Source organism: Clarias gariepinus, chromosome 27, assembly GCF_024256425.1.
Source record: "Clarias gariepinus isolate MV-2021 ecotype Netherlands chromosome 27, CGAR_prim_01v2, whole genome shotgun sequence".
Classification (NCBI taxonomy): Eukaryota; Metazoa; Chordata; class Actinopteri; order Siluriformes; family Clariidae; genus Clarias; species Clarias gariepinus.
In genome coordinates, this window is record NC_071126.1 from 18,044,202 (window position 1) to 18,062,428 (window position 18,227).

Below are 18,227 nucleotides of genomic sequence, written 5' to 3' on the forward strand. Positions count from 1 at the left end.
ATAAAAAACATTGGGTAAATAGAGAACAAATGAAATTATATAAAAGCGTTAAATCCAGCCAGGGCTTCCTTCTCCCAGTCGGAGTCAGAATCAGAAAAATCTCCGTTGTCGCTGCTGCCGATGGGTGAAAAATGACCCAGGCTGTCATGTGGAACTCTGACTTGGGCGCTTTGCGGAGGACAGTTGATCTGCGTCGGTGGCGACCGGTTCGGAATGAAGTTGACCTGCGTCGGCACTGGAGGGATGACCACTCGCATGTCAGGGCCGATGGTTCTGTTAGGTGGGAAATTGTCGTAGTCTACTAGCATGGGCTTGACTGAGGGTTCAGGCTTGCTCTGAGCTGAAAGGGATCCGTTCGACCTGTGGTACTGATGGAGCTCGTCTCTCTTCGCCTGTTCCACTCTGATCCGCTCGTCGCCAGTCTGACCGAACAAGCAGGACACGGACTGGGAGGCGTAGCCCCGATGCGGTTGAGGGAAGATGCCTCTCAGCTCCTGGCCTGGTTGAGTAAAGGTGCTCTTGAGCTCCTGCCCCAGCTGCTCGTGTTGAAGGGGGAAAGAAGCCGGTGGTCTGTTTGGGATGATGGGAATGCTTGCTTTGGTCTTCGCGAGAACGGGAGCTCCGACCTGACGACGCGATTTGGCTCGTCGGTTCTGAAACCATACCTAAAAGAAATGTTTTGTTAAATTACTTTTATAAGAAATAAGCGATGTATTTTAAATATTTATTTATATTTCATATAATCTGCATTTAAACCAAGCAAATAGAAAATCTAGTACTTTTATCAATTGACCCCATCCCTTTGGACTTTCTTTGGTAAAAATGTACTTCATATTTTCTTATTCTGTTACAGTGTATTAACATAATCTGAGGTGTGTTTTTAAGTGATGTGCATTTTGGACTTAAAAAGGCACAGCACATACAGCAAATTTAAAATTGAAGTTAAATTAACACTGGGGATTTTACATAGTTTTCCTAAATGGGGTGCAAAAGCCTTTGAAGCTCAATATCTTAAAACTACTCAGTATACAAATAGGCCCTTATAATGTCATGGGAATCTTTAATTAAGCTTTAAAATTAGGGGTAGGGTGGTTTAAAGAAGGGAGGATAAAAACTCCTAGTGCATTATGGGTATTCTTAAATGTACTAGCTATGGTATTTTTTGTTTGAGCTCCATCGCAGTGCTCTGATAATATCTCTTAACCTTTTTTTAATTTTTTTTAAAAAAAATCCTATACAATATGGTGCAGAGGATCTACGATATTCAAGCATTTCGATTTTGTTAAATTCTTACCTGGATCCTAGATTCAGGTAAGCCGGTCAGCGCCTCCAGCCTCTCCCGCAGGTAAATGTCCGGGTACTTGGTGTCCGAATAGACTTTCTCCAGCACCTCGATCTGCTGCTGGGTGAAGTTGGTCCTCTTCCTGCGGTGTGTTAGGAGAGCCGCGCTGTCCATCACGGGCCTGCTGTTCTTCACCAAAGCCGCTCTCTCGTACATGCTGTAATCTGAAAACGCAAAGGAGGGGACGTGAGCCTAACCTGCATGTCTTCGGGAGGAAACCGGAGTACCCGGAGGAAACCCACCAAGCACAGGGGAGATCATGCACACACACACACAGACAGACAGACCAGAGGCAGGAATCGAAGCCTCAACCCAGGAGGTGCAAAGTGACCGTGCCAACCACTAAAGGCATCTCAAGTGAAGAATGCATGAAGGGTACAAACTTTAGTCACAGGTGCCTGATAAACATTTATTTACAAGATATTTCCAGACACACCTCGGCAGTGCTCTTACCTGCAGGCTGCATGGTGCCACTGGATGGAAACGCGGGGTGTTGAGGGTATTGCGTGCTCACGAGCTGTCTGTGGAGAGTCGCCATGTCCTCCTGCTTGTATCCGTGCTCAGGTGTGAGTGACTGTGTGTGAGTGAGTGTGTGATAGACCTATATATATATATACACACCCCTGAAAGCCCCCGGGCTGATCAAAGCGCGCCGGAAGCGCGAGCGAAGGGACGGCTCGCGGAGGGGTCAGCCCCCCCCCCAGTCCACTTTGTTGTGCGCGCGCGCTGATGGGGCTGCTGCCCGTGCGTGTGAGGGGGGGGGGGGGGTGTATGTGAATGTGCGGGTGTGAACGCGTGAATCCACCCAACACGTTTTGTGCCGCTTTAATGGACTCTCCTCCCCCGAATACACATCAGCTGAAAAAACATTTTTAGCCGAGAACATCCTGGATCCATTCAGTGCTGCGCTACACCCAGACACACACACACACACACACACACACACACACTTACACACACGGGGCCCGAGGGGACTCAGTACTGCACTGCTGTTGTACCCATAGCACTTCACACTGCACTCACAGAACCCTTACAGATGACCACGAGTGTGTGTGTGTGTGTGTGTATGTGTGATGGACATCCTCACCTGGACACGTGTGTGTGTGTGTGTGTGTGTGTGCAAAGTATAACAAAAATCTATACTGTATATAATATAATATGTAATACAATTACATCAATATATATGAATATAATTAATTGAATTTCACGCTTTTATCTTTTTTTTAAATGAAGAAAAGTATAAAGGTATTTGTATTAAATGCAATTTTAGTCATTTCTATTTCACACCAGCAAACTTGGTGAAAGCATAAAAGAGTAACACACAGTAAGACCCTATTCCTAATACAATACCCTATTGGTCCCTTCTTCCACCCCAAAATATAAATATATAAACAGCTTGTTTACAAAAAATAAAATAAAATAAAGTTTAATCAGGATGCTTAAGTTTAAACTTTAAACTTAAAAAATGGAATGAAAGAAATGGATACATTAAAAAATATATATATATATATATATATATATATATATATATATATTTTTTTTTTTTTTTTTTTTTGTTTGTTTGTTTGTTTATAAAATCAATAAAAGTAATGTAAAAAATAGTATGATTGTTTTTTATATACATATATGATAATCTTATTATATTAATATAATTTTAAAATATAATATTAATAATTCATATTAATATTAAAATCTTTTAAAATATTTATACGTTTCTTTTTCCTGAAGTGTGTGTTTGTGTATATATATATATATATATATATATATATATATATATATATATATATGGGTGTGTATATGTAACATACAACAATTCATTTAATATTACAATAATTGTGATATTAAATAAATTATTTTTAAATAATTCTATTTATCTTTTTCCTGAAGTGTGTGTGTGTGTGTATATATATATATCAATTTCAGTTGTAATATGCTCATCCAAGTTGTTTTTTTTTTTTGTTTTTTTACTATACCTTATTAATTATGCTGGATGTTGAAAATAAAGTATCTATCTATCTATCTATCTATCATCAAAGTAAAATATAGAGTAAAATTATTTGATAATAAAAAATTAATTTTACTTAATTTAAACCAACTATACAAGCATGACCAAGCTAAAAATGAAAAAACTGGCAAAGATACACACGATCACATATTGTTGTTTTTTGGTTGTTTTAAGTTGTTTCTATGACCAAAAAATTATTATTAATAATAATAGGTTCATTTTATGTGATGGTTTGGCACCCTGTCCAGGGTTTACTCCACCTCATGCCCCAAGTCTCCTGGGATAGGTTCCAATAGTTTTACATTTTTGCAATGTCATTCCAATATTCCTGTAGTGGTACAAAAATGATAACTTTTGTTCTACCTGATATACCCCAAAACCCAAATACACAGTTTTAAAGTCAGAATCCTCCCCAAAGGATGTTGCCGGCATGAATCTGTGGCTCTTGGGTTGCAATTGTCTGTCTAAAGGATTTCCAAAGGAGCGACAAACAGCATCCAGAGATTAGGGATGTAAAGGTCAGGATAGTTAATTGCCTTGCTATATAGAGGGATTAATCCAAAGTCAGACCAACATTGGGCTTAAAGTACTGTCCTCATTGAACTGCAATTTGCATTTAGGATCAGGTAAAAGACATTAAAGAAAAAAAATGGTGCACCACCCCATGGATAAGAAAAGGAACAGTCTAGTACTCTTTTTTCCCCCATATGAGTGCACCACCACTATTACTATTCTCATTCCTGATCCTAAAGATGTCGTCATTGTTAATTCTCACTTTATATAAAATCAGTGCACACTCGGGAGAAAACAAGTACTAAACCGGATCTTTCCTTGTCACTGATACAGCATTATGTTCATGTAATCTCCATTTTCAGGTTAAATACACATCTTTAAAATAGCCATGAAGAACCATACATGTATATATTTATTCTTCTACTTCTGTCTCGAGATAGTGTTGATTTTTACAAGCTGTTCTGCATGTTGTCTTACTTCACCTGCAATCCATCCTTCAATACACAACAGGATTGATCTTGATGGTTCATCACTCACCCAGACACACCTGATGAGTTTGTTTTTTAACTGTGCTACACTATTACAACAGCACTATTAGTATTTGCTCATTCACCTTCATCTATCTATCTATCTATCTATCTATCTATCTATCTATCTATCTATCTATTCAAGTTATATCACTGTTATAGTGTGAACCCTAAAAATCATGCTTTAATGCTAATACATGTATTTCATACTATATGAGTCTATAGAGACTAGAATTCATTCAGCAATGGCAGGAGAAGCTTTTACACCATTAGTATTAAAACACTCCAAAAAAAAAGCATCGCTCAGTTATTCTATCCATGGTCTATATTCAACCTTAACATGTGTATCCCAAACAGAAAAATTCCTGGAGATAAAAAGAGCTTACAGAAATCAATAAGTATTTTTGTTGTTGTTTGTCTGAGTGAGAAGTGTAAGTCTGGACCCACCGGGGTTCTCAATGATTTTAACACTTTTAATAAATTTCACAGACGCCTGAGCATGAGACAACGTCTGTTTGAGTCACTGCTGAAATGTCTACAGTGACAATTCCCGAAATTACTGAAACACTGATCGGCTATAGGCCGAGTTTAACATAAAGTCAGTTCGAATCAGCTGATCATTTAATATGTCTAATAATGAAAAACTATTAGTAATGACGAGATGTGATTGTAAGCACTGTAATAAAAATAAAAAATCTAATACTTCATGACCTGCTAGACTGCACTGCAATGTTAGGCAAACATGGGTCTGACCAAAACATACTTTAAGAATTTTATTAACATTTGTGGCATTTTTTTTTCTTTCTCTTGATAATTTCAATTCATTCTTGATCTCTAGGCTGGAATTTTTTTTCTTTTTACTTTGATCACATCTTCAGCAAACAGGTCCAACAAAATGACCCTTCAAACATCAAACAGTGGACACAGAGTCTTTTGATAAAACCAATTGGAGTAGATAATGACGAGCCATTAACGGTGTGGCTGGCGGCCTTCACAGACACGGCTTTCACACCTTCCGAATAAGTCCTCAGACAGAGGGATTAGCTGAAAGACATTGCATTGGGTGCAAAATGCCAGAGTTGGAAATGATTTGGATGAAGGTCAGACATTAAGGAGGTTGTTAGACCTCTAGAAGATGAAAACACACTTTATAAAATATCCATTTTCATAAAAAAAATCTATATATTAAAACATTGCTATAAAAAAATCATGCCCTTTGCCTCAATAATTTGTAGTCTGCATTTCAACATAGATAAATAAATAGAATTGTTTTATTTATTTATTGATAGCATTATTAGAAGTATTGTGGAAAGGGTTTTTAAAGTATTTTGGAATTTCATGTATTGGGTCCAAACCTAATCGAATAATAAATTAAATAATTTTGGATTGTGCTCCAGTAATTTGTTTTGGATTTTCATTACATCCCAAAATGTTGCACTCAAAATGTGAAAGCAAATGTACAGCAAGAAGATCGAAGCTGTTTAGACACAGCAGACATTTACATACGAATACACGCGAGACGGAATGTTTTCAGACGAGTCACTTGCAAGCTGCATGGATAAAAGTTCATGATTTTAAACAGCCGTTAACACTCAGCTTACAGCAGCAAGTAAGCATCTTACAGGCCGACCTTTTCATCCTTCAAGCAACAGTTGCCTGATCTAATACTATATGGATATTTACTGTAGGTCACCGAGCCAGGGAATAAAATCCCATGGGAGATGGACTGTGGTGATCATCTTTATAGTGTTTATAGCCCTTATTAATATCAAAAAGTTGTCTCGGTCAAAAATTGCTTTTAGTGACACCATTATCACAATTTGTTTAGTAAGAACAGGATCCATATTGGTCTAATGTAAAATCTTTTGTTTAGGATAAAAATCATGGAAATTTAAACATTGTATAACCCATTCATTTAAAAATATTCTTTCATAATTTTTCATTCATTTTCTTCCCTTTTTTCCTCATTTCCATCATTCCTTACTTTTTCTCTCATTCTTTCTTTCCCTCATTCAGTCCTTTCTTCCCTTCCTTGTTTTTCTCCTTTCACTCCCTTTTTTCTCTTTCCGTTTTTCTCTCCCCTTCCCTCTTTTTTTCCATTCATTCTCTTCTTTCCTTTCTTTTTTCTCTGCTTCCTTTCTTTCATCATTCACTCCTTCTTCCCCTTCTCTCTTTCTTTTTACTCCATCATTTCACCTTTATTTTCCTTCCTCTTAATTCTTATCTCTAATGAAGAATTTACACATTTGACACTCTACCAGAGAAGATAAAGAACTTTGTAAATAAGGACTATAAAGTTTGGGTGTGCTTATGTAATATATTTTTCATTTAAATATAGACAGATTTTCTTCTTTACTTTGAAAGTAATCATGGAAAATGTTGAGAAAAGACATATGCTGAGAGTTTTTTTTTTTTTTTTTAATTGGTCCCCTAATGCATTCCATACATCAGTTTATCAGGTCAACAAAAAGCCTTTTCACACCGATTCAGAAAAAGTGACAGATTTTTTTAAAAGTAATTTTACCTGCTTAGATTTTTTTTTTTTATTTTTTACACCATTTCATCTTTTAAAACCTGTGGAAGGCCTTTCCCACCTTTCAGCCTGTAATGTTTATAAACACATAGACAGACCAGACTAAACATACAAAAGGAGCCAAAATGTCTATCCAGATCTTCAGACCTCTTAATCGACCTGCTATACGTTTGGAAATGCTACTTAAAAATATCCTTGGTTTTTAAATGTTGATCAGATTGCAAGAATTCCTTGAAGAATGTTCACCCATTTTTTTGTTTTGTTTTTTAAAAAAGGTGTAAATGAATTGTTATTCAAAACTCCCAGGTGTGAGCAGACATGGCTGCATGGTTTAGGGACAGTTCACCTGGATGTAACACGTTGAAAAGAATCAAAAGACCTCCTGAACAAAGTAGAGCCAAGACACGGCTCGCTTTGCTTTTTTTTGACAAACAGGAAAGAGGCAGCTTTAAGTCAACACTTTATTCAGATCTCAGCTACGAGGTGGAGAGGGAAATTTTTCCAGACGAGACCCACATCCTGTGTTGTCCCTGTCCCATGGTTCTGCGTCCTGTAGAACAGATGAGTCGGGTCAGTGATGTAGAATCAAGTTGGTATGACACGGGAGAAATTCAGTACACACCTCTTTTAACGTATTTATCTTTAGACAACGGACAGTAGGTGTTACAGATACCGTCCATGTGTTGAATGTCGCACAGTATAGTTTCACAGTGGACACGGATCTGAAAGGACAGAAGGGGGAAGAAAAATATATTACGTCAAATTGCACTTCATACAGGCTATTAGCTTTACACTTCTGGGGAATAAGTCACCTGATCATGAAGAGGCAGGTTGTCTTTGACGAAAGTGAACATGTCGATCTTAAAGCGTCTCACGTGGCTTGGGTAGCGAACCCGCTCGTCAGCCGTGACGTGATAAAATGTGATTTGGTAATTGTCGGCCAGATTCGGGCAGCTAATTGTAAAGCAATGAATTAAAACTTAAACACCAGATGCAACATAGAAAAATGCTTTTTTTTGTAGTTATTACTTTTCCTTTTTACTGAATAACAACTGTGACCAATTGCAACCAAGAATAAGCAATTTCCCTCCCTGGGATTAATAAGGGAGTTAATAATTAATAAGGGATTAAAAAGTTTTTTGAATTTTCCATTTTCTTCAGGTGTGTAAGATTTACCCTTTCACAATCAGATCCCATGTCAACATGGAGCCTCTGTGATTAGCCGAAGCCCAGCAGTTCTCCAAGACCAGCTCAATTTGTGGGTCGATGGACTGCATCAGTTCTACCTCGAAGTATAGAGGGTGCTTTAGATACTGTACCACTGGATAGTCCTCGTCCGTATAGAAGGAATCGAAAGAGGCGTCTGGAACGAGAGAAGGCAGACGGACAAGCAAACAGACATTAAGGTTAACTTGCTTTGTAATTTTTCAAACAAGAGAGAATTACATTTGATAGTTTGATCGATGCGTCATCTTAGAATTGAGATACGAATTGTCTAAAACAAAATAGCTTCAAATATAGTCGTGACTCCAGAGTGAGCCTTTAGCATTGAGGATATTCATGCTTGACTTGTCTTCTACACAAGTTGATTTCTGCCACAGATCGAAAGATGACTTGAAGGATAATAAATTTAACTGCAGATCCGTCAGTCATTTAAGAGTCCATTATGAAATTCAGTCAATATACTACTGAGATACAGAAAGTCCCCTACATACAAACATTCAAGTTACAAACCTTCAAAAAGATACAAACATGCATTTGTAAAGTACATGTTCAATTGCAGACATTAAATCACACGTCTGGCGTACATGGTCTCGTGCAAGTGCAGTACAAAAATGAGCAGCAGCCATAAAGCTGGTATTAGTAAGAAGCACCAAGCAACAACGACAGAGAGAAAAGTGAAAATAATTGAGAGAACGGAGCGAGGTAAAAAAAAAATGGCAGACGATATTCATTCTTTTAACATGACTTGTTCAACCATCGGTGTAACACTGTACTGTAATATGTGTATAGACAATTCTTAGTATCCTAGTTTGTAGACAATGTTTGCTGGACTTACAAACGAGAATCCTTACTGTTATTATACTGATTGGACGAAGGACAAATTCACAGTTAGATTTATGAAATTCAGAAGTTTATAAGCCTGCTCACGTATCTAAACAACTTTCCTCCATACATTCACAGCATTTAGCAGATGTTCTTATCCAGAGTGACTTTTCCTTTTGCTCTGAAGCTCATCATAACGTCTGAGGGTTAAGGGCCTTGCTCAAAGGTTCACTGATGAGTTGGGGTTTAAACCTGAGATCTTCCAATCAGTAGTCCAACACTTTAGCTTTTAAAAATTCACCAGCATCTCTAATGTTTAATCAAATCCAGGGCAACTGTGGCCAGAGTAAATCTCGCCCAGATGAATATTGGAGACTAATTAAAAGAAAAAAATGCATGGTGAAAACTTTAGTTTGATATTATAAGCTCATGTTTGTTGAAAAAGGATGTATGCAGTCTACTTTTAAGTTCTAAATGAATCACATAAAATATGTTTTGTTTGGTCTTAAATGCCTTGAAGCAGGTACAGAATCCTACCTGTAGCAAGCCTCATCCTGACATGCAGCTCTCCGAACCCGGGATCTGCATGAAGTGCGCTTGCTTGCGGCCCAGGGGAAAACGTCAAGGCCAGCGTTTTGGTTAGCTTGTAACTGCAGACCACTGCCATACTGATATTCAGCATAATGAAATATCTTAATAACCATGAAAATAAGGGGGAAAAAAACAACAACTCAGAATAAACAGTACTGTATGGTACCGATATTCTCGACCCGATTTCGTGGCATTTTGCGATGGCTGTCCAGCAGCTGTCACGTTGCCCATGGAGATTTCATTTCGATAGGTCATGATGTCATCGTGGAACTGAAGGTAAGACATGCAAGAGGATTAACAATGAAAAATTTCCAACCCCAAAAAAAAAAAGATGCAAAAAAAAAATAATAATAATAAATTACCGTTCTGGTGGTTTGACAACTGTTTGCATTAAAGGAGAAGTAAGCAAAACGGTTGTTGCTGAAGATGGGTTTACACGACGGATCTCTCAGCCTTAACTGGCTCGGAATCATCCGGCTGGCCGCTTCGGCTTTGACTGCGAGCGCGGTTATGGATCCATTCGCAAAGCATTCTGGATAAAATTAGACACAAGTTAGAGATTTTAAAAACAAAAATGTCATTCTGCTGAAAAATCTCCCCCAAAAAACACAATTAAAACCTTTAAAGTGACAACTGCTCTTAAATTGGAGGTTTACTGATTAAATTGATCAATAAATATATGTAACTATGTTACATATGGCTTTACATTTAGATTTGTGCTTTTTCCATCAGATACAGAAAACATTGCATGTATAATGTGGACAACGCTCAAAAAGCTGATTGTCACAAAACCAAGACAATATTTACCCACTAATAAATTATGCCTTAGTTTGTAAAAGGGCAACTCACAGGAAAGTTACCCAATTTTCACAACATTTAACTGATCCAAGAGAGTGAGTCAAAAATTATCCGCACTCCAGTTATCTTAAAACTTAGCACTTTCTGTTCAAGGCTCGCCGTCCCACTTGTGATTTGTGGTCCGAGGGTGTACCAGGTGCTGAGACAACTCATGGAAGAGCATAAAAAGAAGCGTTCGGATATCTGCAAACAAAATTTGGAGCGATATTCTAAGGAAGGTGAAATTTTCCTAAAGAGAATCATTACTGGTGATGAGACATGGATTCATCACTACGAGCCTGAGAGTAAACGGCAGAGTCTGGAACAGAAACAACCTCAATCCTTAATAGACTGAGAAAAAGTTCAAAAGTCAACCATCAGCTGGAAATTTCATCGATGCTTACAGGCTTTTGGGATTCTCGAGGGCCAGAAGTATTGGAACATTCAGCAAAAAGGTTAAACATTCAACAGTGCTCGTTACAGTTAGACGCTTATTAAGGAGCTGAAGACTAAACTTTGGATTTAACGCAGAAGACTAATATCCGAGGGCGTCGTGATCTTGCATAACTTCTTTTTGAGGTGTTAAAGCATCCTTCCATCACACCTTCCCCTGTTTGAAAGCCTCCTTACAAGGCCGAAGATTCATTTCTGATGAAGTGAAGACAGCGGTGCATTTGTGGCTATAAGTTCAGCCAAAAACATTTTTTAATGAAGGAATACGAAATTTGCTGATGAATGAAATGTATTCAAAAAGCAAGGAGATTATGGTGAAAAATTATGTATGTGTCCTTTCAAAAAGTTTTTTTTTTAAAGAAAATTCTCTAAAATATATTAGAAATTAGTTTTAGCCCTGGCACTTAAAGTAATACAAAGTGTAAAAGTAACTTGGGAAGGAAGCAGTTGGAACACTTACCAGTCATGATAAAGGGAAAGGAGCACGCCAAGGAGAACTTTTTAAATTGCCAGTTATGGTGAGATATTACTAGATCAATACGAGCCCTTAGTAATGACTGACTGGACTCCTGCAAATCAAGAGAAAGACAGAAAGAACAAAAAGCCTTTAAAAATGTCCACAAATTGCAACATGAAAAAAAACCCCTCTGAAATGCCCGTTTTACCTCAAAAACGATGTCTTGTGCCAGAAAAGGCACGGTCATTTTGACATGCGTGCCGTTTTCCTTAACACTGTACTCTGTATAGAGGTCAGCCGTAAGGTTACGTCTGCCAATACTTATTTGAAAGTTTACGCCTTGGTTCCCGTGTCCAATTTCAACATAGAAGTTCTTTTCATCGCAGATTCCATTCATAGTAAACATGACTGTACAGAAAAACAAGAAGATCAGCCTAAATCCATCCATCCATTCAACCAAAGACTACCCTTTGTTCATACCATCATACTCACCGATGTCTTTGCGAGTAACTTCCACTAAGGCAGTGTGAGAAAAGGGAGTGTAGTCAGGAACGACGAACAAACCAAAGGTGAGGAAGAGACTGTAGATGACGTTCGCCGGGTCGGCTTTCTGTAATGAAGTGCAGCATCATGACTGAATTAGTTACATAACTATACTATAGAATACTTATAAAGCACTTTTTTTATTGTAAGTATAATGCACTTATTTCCATATTTTTTATGCTCATACATTTTACAAAAGGTTGTTCAAGTCAAACCAGACATTTTGTTTGACAGACAAACCATTATGACGGTAAAACTCCCTTTATTTCTCTATAAAATCCCCTGCTACACTAATGCACTTATCCCAGTGTTTCACTAGTGCTTGGACACCATCAGGGTAGGAAGTTCCCTCAGAACGCCGGAGCCATTCTTTCCGTCTGAAACGCTGCCCTTCAAGGAACTCCTGGTTTGAACTGGGCACCCCCTCGTATCTATTTCGCATTGGGCTACATCACAGTACCTTGTCTCTGATTACTTTCCTCTAACAGCATGCAATGAAAGGGAAAGATTAGGAGGACAGTAGTGAGACAAGCAATGTGGTCTGGCTTGGAGACACTGCCCCTGACAAAAAGACAGGAAGAAGAGCTGGAGGTGGCAGAACTGAAGATGCTGGGATTTGCTTTGGGAGCGACAAGAATGGACAGAATTAGGAAGGAGTATATTAGAGGTATAGTGCAGGTAGGACTTTTCGGGGACAAAGTTAGAGAGATCAGATTAAGACATGTGCAGAGGAGAGATGAGGGGTATATCGGGAGGAGAAATGTTAGAGATGGAGAAGAGGTGGTTTATGGATGTGGTAGGCTGGAGTTAGATGGAGACAAATGGTGACCCCTAACAGAAGCAGCAAAAAAAAAAGCACTCCGCCCCCCCAAGAGTTTTATTTCCTACAAAATGTTTCAAGAGGAACTCACAACCATAGTTTAGCTAGCTTTAACAGGATCGCAGAGGTGCAGAATCACCAAACTCTAAGCAATCGAGACTTACAGTTCTCAGGACAGCAGGATCGAAGAAGGACACCTCGAGGCTGAAAGCCTTGGAGCCATTAGAAAATAAGTGTTCCTGTACATTATATCCTTTTTCATTGGCCTCTTCCACGCTCAGGACTCCGGTTGATAACGTGATGTTCAACAGCTCGACGTCAGGGAGGAAGAAACCCAGCATTAACTTGAACACTTCCGAGTCTGCAGCAGTATCTGTAACAAGAAAGAAATTAAATTTTCACTGTGCTTTAGCTATTTATTTAATATTACATGACGGGTTCCAACAACGGTGCTCACTCACTGTCTGTGATGTAGGGCAGCCGACGCTCAGGTGGTGTGGTGATGGGATAATGCACTTTGTATCTGGTGACTTCAGATTTTCCTTCCAGCCACAGTATTTCAAGCATCGGTTCAATACTGTAAGTAATATGGTACGTATAATCCAACACACTGCTCTACAAAAGGATTAGGGAAGGAGTCACCAGTGTCAGTAAACATGAAATTGACTGTATTTAGTGTTCAAGAAAAATTGGTTAAAGATAAAGCTACTCTATGGACAGAATAATGGTGTAACCCAAATTGTAACCATGTGGATTTGGCTCAGCCAATCAGATTTTAGAACCCAAAACATCTTACATAATCTTTTTCCAATAAATGTTACAGATTGATACATTTGACAATAATGATACACAAAGTGATCCATAGCAATCTGAGCAGACTGACCAACCTTATAATAACCATCTGGTCCACCGATAGGCAAGGACATTATAATATGAGGCTCATTTATCATCATGGTATAGCCTCTAGCTTTCATTTCATTTGGAGTGAGCCTCTTTCCATTAATCCCCATGTACATTTCAAGGATTTGATGCTGGGGATTCATTATTATAGGCATGGTGTACTGGGGCATGTACCATTTGATGAATTGGTTGGTAAAATGGAGCCCACCTGTAAAATAATTTGAGGTTATAAGCACAGTAGACCTTTCATCCAAAAATCACAACCCATCTATAATTGCGTACCAGTCGGACAAACGGCAATGCTGTCAATTATCGTTACAGACCAAGCCCGCTTGAAGTAGGTGCTTACTCTAAGGAACTCCATTTGCACCCCATTCACCTGGTTGAAGGAGAAAAGAAAATCAATCAGTACTAGCAATAGCGAAAATCAGTCAGTACTTTGGAGTACAGCTGTGTAAAATCATCAGTTACATCATCAGTGAAAGTTTCAGGCTTGTTTTTCGGGCTTCGCAGAACCAGTCGCGTGGGAGTCACTGATACGCCATATCCTGCTTTCTGAACCTCCTCCAACGTCATTGGCGTTTCCTCGAGTGTATAAAAGACCATCCTCCAAATATCGCCCAGTGTGATGGAGTGCTGAAGAAAAGGGGAAATTCTGGAGGTTTAAGGACTTAAACTGAATTTTGTGAACTATAAAATACCAATTTTTTTACAAAATGTTCTTGTCAAAATGATATCCATGCTACACTAGAGTGATCCTGGAGGAATTCCAGCCAATCCTTCCCACCAGACCCCTAAGGAATTTTGAGAGGGGTGTTCAAATCCACTCGTAGAGGGACAGTTTAAAATTCACCAACACTTGGACATTACTAACAAACCTTAGTTAAATTAGCTGTACTTGGGTGGGATTTGAAAACCCCTGACTTAAGGAATTCCAGGCAACCCCCCACCAGCCCCCTAAGGTATTCCAGGTAAACAAATAAAAAAAAAAAATGTACATATCCTTGTTCCCTGGACAAAATGATATCCATGCTAGACTTGAGCAATCTTGGAGGGATGCCAATCCTGCTCACAAGACCCCTAAGGAATTTTGTCCACCCACTAAGGCAGGAGTGTTCAATTACACTCAGAGGGCCAGTGCCCAGCACAGTTGATAATTCACCAACACTTAAACACAAAGCCAATAAAGCTGGAAATTTACAAGATTAGTTAAAAACAGCTGTGGAAAACAGCAATCAGTTCTGGACACTGGCCCAGGACAGCTTTGAACACCCCGGACTTAAGGAATTTTAATGCAAACTTCACCCACCCGCTAAGGAACTCCATGCAAGCCCCATCCACCCTCTGCGGAATTCCAGACAAACCTCAACAGACCGCTAAGCGATTGTGTCCAACCCTGCCTAATTCTTAAGGAGTTCTCATCACTCCCACAGCATATTTGACCAATTCCACTCTTGCCTCCAGAAAGTTGACAGCAAGAAAACATTTCAATTTAAAGCTGAATCTGAATAAAGCATGAAATTTTATGAAAAAAAAATTACATTGTGAATACAAGTTAAGAAGAAAAGGAACACAAACATAATTGCAGTCATGTAAAACACATTCAAACCAATTTATTAAATAAAAATAATGTAATAAAACATGTGATTTGCATAAAACCTGATTCCTTTTGCACATTACCTGACTTCACTTACCTGTTCATTATCCAAAAATCCTATGGTTCCTGTAACTGGATGTATTGCCTGCTTTTGCATATTCTTATTAGGATGTCCTCTATGAACAGAGACCTTGAAAAACAGATCTGGATTACAACAGATTTAAATAAACTTTGTTTAAAAAAAAAAAAAAAAAAAAACTAACTTGCAGTAACTCAGACAAATACTTGCAGCCCAAACACAGTATTGGTTTGATTTTTTTTTTATGTTATACATATACAGAAAATGAAGCTACTTCTGAGGTTTCAGTAACATGGAAGAGACCAATCTCGCTCCCCTAAACATTTTGGGTTGCTAATTTCAGCTGTTTTGGAGAGATGATTTTATATGTGCCCTTAGGGTTATCCATTTTTTTTTTTAGCATCATACTGTCCCACTTTAAACAATCATTTAAAATGCAAATTATTCATTTTCTTTGAGTATCGATACTAAAATTGTTGTAAGCTTCTAGAAGCATATGACCTGTAAAAATTCTTGCTTAAATTAAAGCATTCTGTACAAAACTAAGGATTTTTTTTCACCCAAAAAAACCTGTAGTGTCTGTAACCATGTCAAATTCTTGTTGCAATATCTTAATTTTGCATTTTAAAAGAATACACTTTTTCAGGTTGATGTCTTTTAATTTTTTTTAGATCTTCAATCTAAACTGGCCAAGTGTCACCTGAATGACAGTTAAGATCATTAAAAGATTTGAATTCAAAAAAAGTTCCGGACACTAAAACATAAAAGGGCGTGAAATTGTATTTAGCAAAATTTGTTTCTTTATACCTGATAAAAATATAAAATGTATAGATTGGGAGATAACCATTAAGTATTATGAAAAAATAATAATTTTATATGATCCTATATGACTTCCCACAGTTGAAACCATACTCAAGCATTTCAGCGACTATAATTTATAAGACATTTGGTCAAGAAATACAAGCCTTTCCTTTTTCACACACAAAATGCTATTCCTGTTACATTACAGTCTAGTGAGCGCTGCAGTGATGAAGTTACCTCCATGAAGTTTCGTTCGCAGAGAATCTCTCGTGAAGCCCACTGATTGTACTCGCAAGTCTTCTCCACCTCAATGACATCATCGGACATCCTGTTGCCATACAGCTGCAGGCGCAGTCCAATATCGAACACGGCATCATCCTAAAAGCAAAAGGAAACAGTGATCTCTACATTTCCATAATATCACTCTATGTTGTATTTTTTTTTTCCTTCTTAAGATCAGTACATGGTTGAAGGCAAAGCAGCTAAGCAGTGATGTATAGATTCTAATATTTCCCCAAGGGTCAGACTCGACACTGTAGCCACACTGGGCCGCCAGGGCTGGCGATAGAGGCACAACTCGTGAACCATCTGAAAATGCAAAATGGAAAACTGTTTCATAGGATACACAGCCTGTAATGTATGTTATGCTCAAGACTTGGGGTTACGATCCTTACTGATGGCTTCAATTTCAAGTTGACGTCTAAAAGACAGCGCACTGTCCAAGGTCAGCTTCATAACATTTCCAACACACTCCAAAGTCAAGCCACGTCCTGGAAAAAACAAATTCTAAATCACCACAATGCACTTATCAAGGGGAGATCTTAAAAAATTACTTACGTTGACTGAAAGCCTTGGCCGCAACAGCCATCACCAGAAGCCAGAACACACTAACGCACAAGAACAGTTCAATTACCAAACCCTGTGTTTTTATTTTCCTTCAATTAATTAACTTTACTTTAAAAGAACTTACCAACATTCATAGAAAGGTGCCATAATAATAAGAGAAAGGTCTTTGTGTTTGTGTCAATCCTGCGCCTTAAATAAGCTCAAAGGTGGTGTATGTTGAGGAAAACACCTACAGGCCTACCCAGGTCTTCTGACTACCTGCTGAATATCTGTAGTCCTGAGGTGTATTATGCTTTGTATGATGAAAGATGAGATGGCCAGGAATCAAGGAAATCACCACACATAAAAAAAAAAAAATCTATCTATATATATATACACACACAAAAAGAGAGAAAGAAAGAAAGAAACCAAGCTCAAACTTGGTGAAGGACGTGGTGTTCAGGAGATCCTCTCCAGCAAAGTAAAGCCACTCCTACACAGCTGATCTTAATGACACTGATGCTCGTTACGAGTGATTAAGATGAAGACCAACAAGCAGACAGGTTGGACACAAAGGGAAAATCAAGATGTGATCAAGTTAGAGTTCTTTCCTTAAAGGGAATATCATTCCTCTGCTGTCCATGGTCTCTCCAGGCAGTGCACATCTTACATTAAGTAGTGTCAACTTTTAATTGTATCTGATTAATCAGATCTAACTAGTTAACTTGGCTTGATTTATTCAGTTATCTTCAGTGCGAGCTTTATCCCAGTCTAAGGTGCTTCGATTCAGGATCTTCTCCCAGGAATAATGAATTAAGATCAAAAAGCATCAGGAATGGACTCTGGATAGGACAATAACAGACAATCATGCACACATATTCACATCTTATTACAGCTAAAAGACCACTTTCTAGGATAGTGCCCCTAGCAGACAACGGATTCCAACAAGGTCCCTGTGAATTAGAGACTTGAACAGTGAGGAAATTGATTTTCCAGTTGGCTATATTATGGCGGCACGGTGTTGTAGTGGTTGGCACTGTCGCCTTGCACCTTCAGGGTCTGGGTTCGATTTTCGCCTCTGTGTGCATGGAGTTTGCATGTTCTCCCCGTGCTTGGTGGGTTTACTCTGGTTTTCTTTCACGTTCCAAAGACTAGCAGATTAGGCTAATTGGCGTTCCCAAATTGCCAGTGTATCTGTGTGCCCTGTGATGGATTGCCACCCTGTCCAGGGTGTACCCTGCCTTGCGCTCTAAATCCCCTGGGATAGGCTCTGCTATATAGAAATTATTTATAGATAATTATATATTATTCTACTTTTTGGTAGGGGTTTTAAACTGGAACCTAGTCCATGAATCTAC

General features: G+C 38.4%; 2 protein-coding genes across 2 annotated transcripts; both read right to left on the reverse strand.

The window, feature by feature from the left end:
* Positions 1 to 35: 35 nt before the first annotated feature.
* On the reverse strand, positions 36 to 1,895 carry mixl1 (Mix paired-like homeobox). Its single transcript, XM_053489558.1, has 3 exons — positions 1,796 to 1,895; positions 1,295 to 1,506; positions 36 to 665 (listed from the first exon to the last, which is right to left on the reverse strand). Exons 1-3 carry the CDS (start codon positions 1,878 to 1,880, stop codon positions 36 to 38), a joined length of 927 nt encoding a protein of 308 aa, XP_053345533.1. The 5' UTR covers positions 1,881 to 1,895.
* Positions 1,896 to 7,367: 5,472 nt separating this feature from the next.
* On the reverse strand, positions 7,368 to 17,105 carry zpax1 (zona pellucida protein AX 1). The gene is made up of 20 exons (XM_053489152.1): positions 17,015 to 17,105; positions 16,882 to 16,931; positions 16,719 to 16,814; positions 16,508 to 16,632; positions 16,282 to 16,422; positions 15,262 to 15,354; positions 14,039 to 14,203; positions 13,850 to 13,946; positions 13,555 to 13,775; positions 13,129 to 13,282; positions 12,832 to 13,040; positions 11,797 to 11,914; positions 11,513 to 11,712; positions 11,308 to 11,416; positions 9,920 to 10,089; positions 9,724 to 9,827; positions 9,504 to 9,634; positions 8,097 to 8,283; positions 7,733 to 7,874; positions 7,368 to 7,642 (listed from the first exon to the last, which is right to left on the reverse strand). The coding sequence occupies exons 1-20, from the start codon at positions 17,035 to 17,037 to the stop codon at positions 7,532 to 7,534; spliced, it is 2,646 nt and encodes an 881-aa protein (XP_053345127.1). The 5' UTR covers positions 17,038 to 17,105; the 3' UTR covers positions 7,368 to 7,531.
* Positions 17,106 to 18,227: the final 1,122 nt, after the last annotated feature.

Excerpts from the sequence above, each read along its gene's own strand:
- zpax1 (XM_053489152.1), bottom strand. The coding sequence starts at position 17,037 with ATGGCACCTTTCTATGAATGTTG. Across the intron at positions 11,915-12,831 it reads ATCCTGCTGTCCTGAGAACT|AAAGCCGACCCGGCGAACGT; the intron begins GTAAGTCTCGAT and ends ACTTCATTACAG. Across the intron at positions 8,284-9,503 it reads CAGGATGAGGCTTGCTACAG|ACGCCTCTTTCGATTCCTTC; the intron begins GTAGGATTCTGT and ends CTCTCGTTCCAG.
- mixl1 (XM_053489558.1), bottom strand. The coding sequence starts at position 1,880 with ATGGCGACTCTCCACAGACAGCTCGTGAGCACGCAATACCCTCAACAC. Across the intron at positions 1,507-1,795 it reads TGGCACCATGCAGCCTGCAG|ATTACAGCATGTACGAGAGA; the intron begins GTAAGAGCACTG and ends TTGCGTTTTCAG. Across the intron at positions 666-1,294 it reads TACCTGAATCTAGGATCCAG|GTATGGTTTCAGAACCGACG; the intron begins GTAAGAATTTAA and ends CATTTCTTTTAG.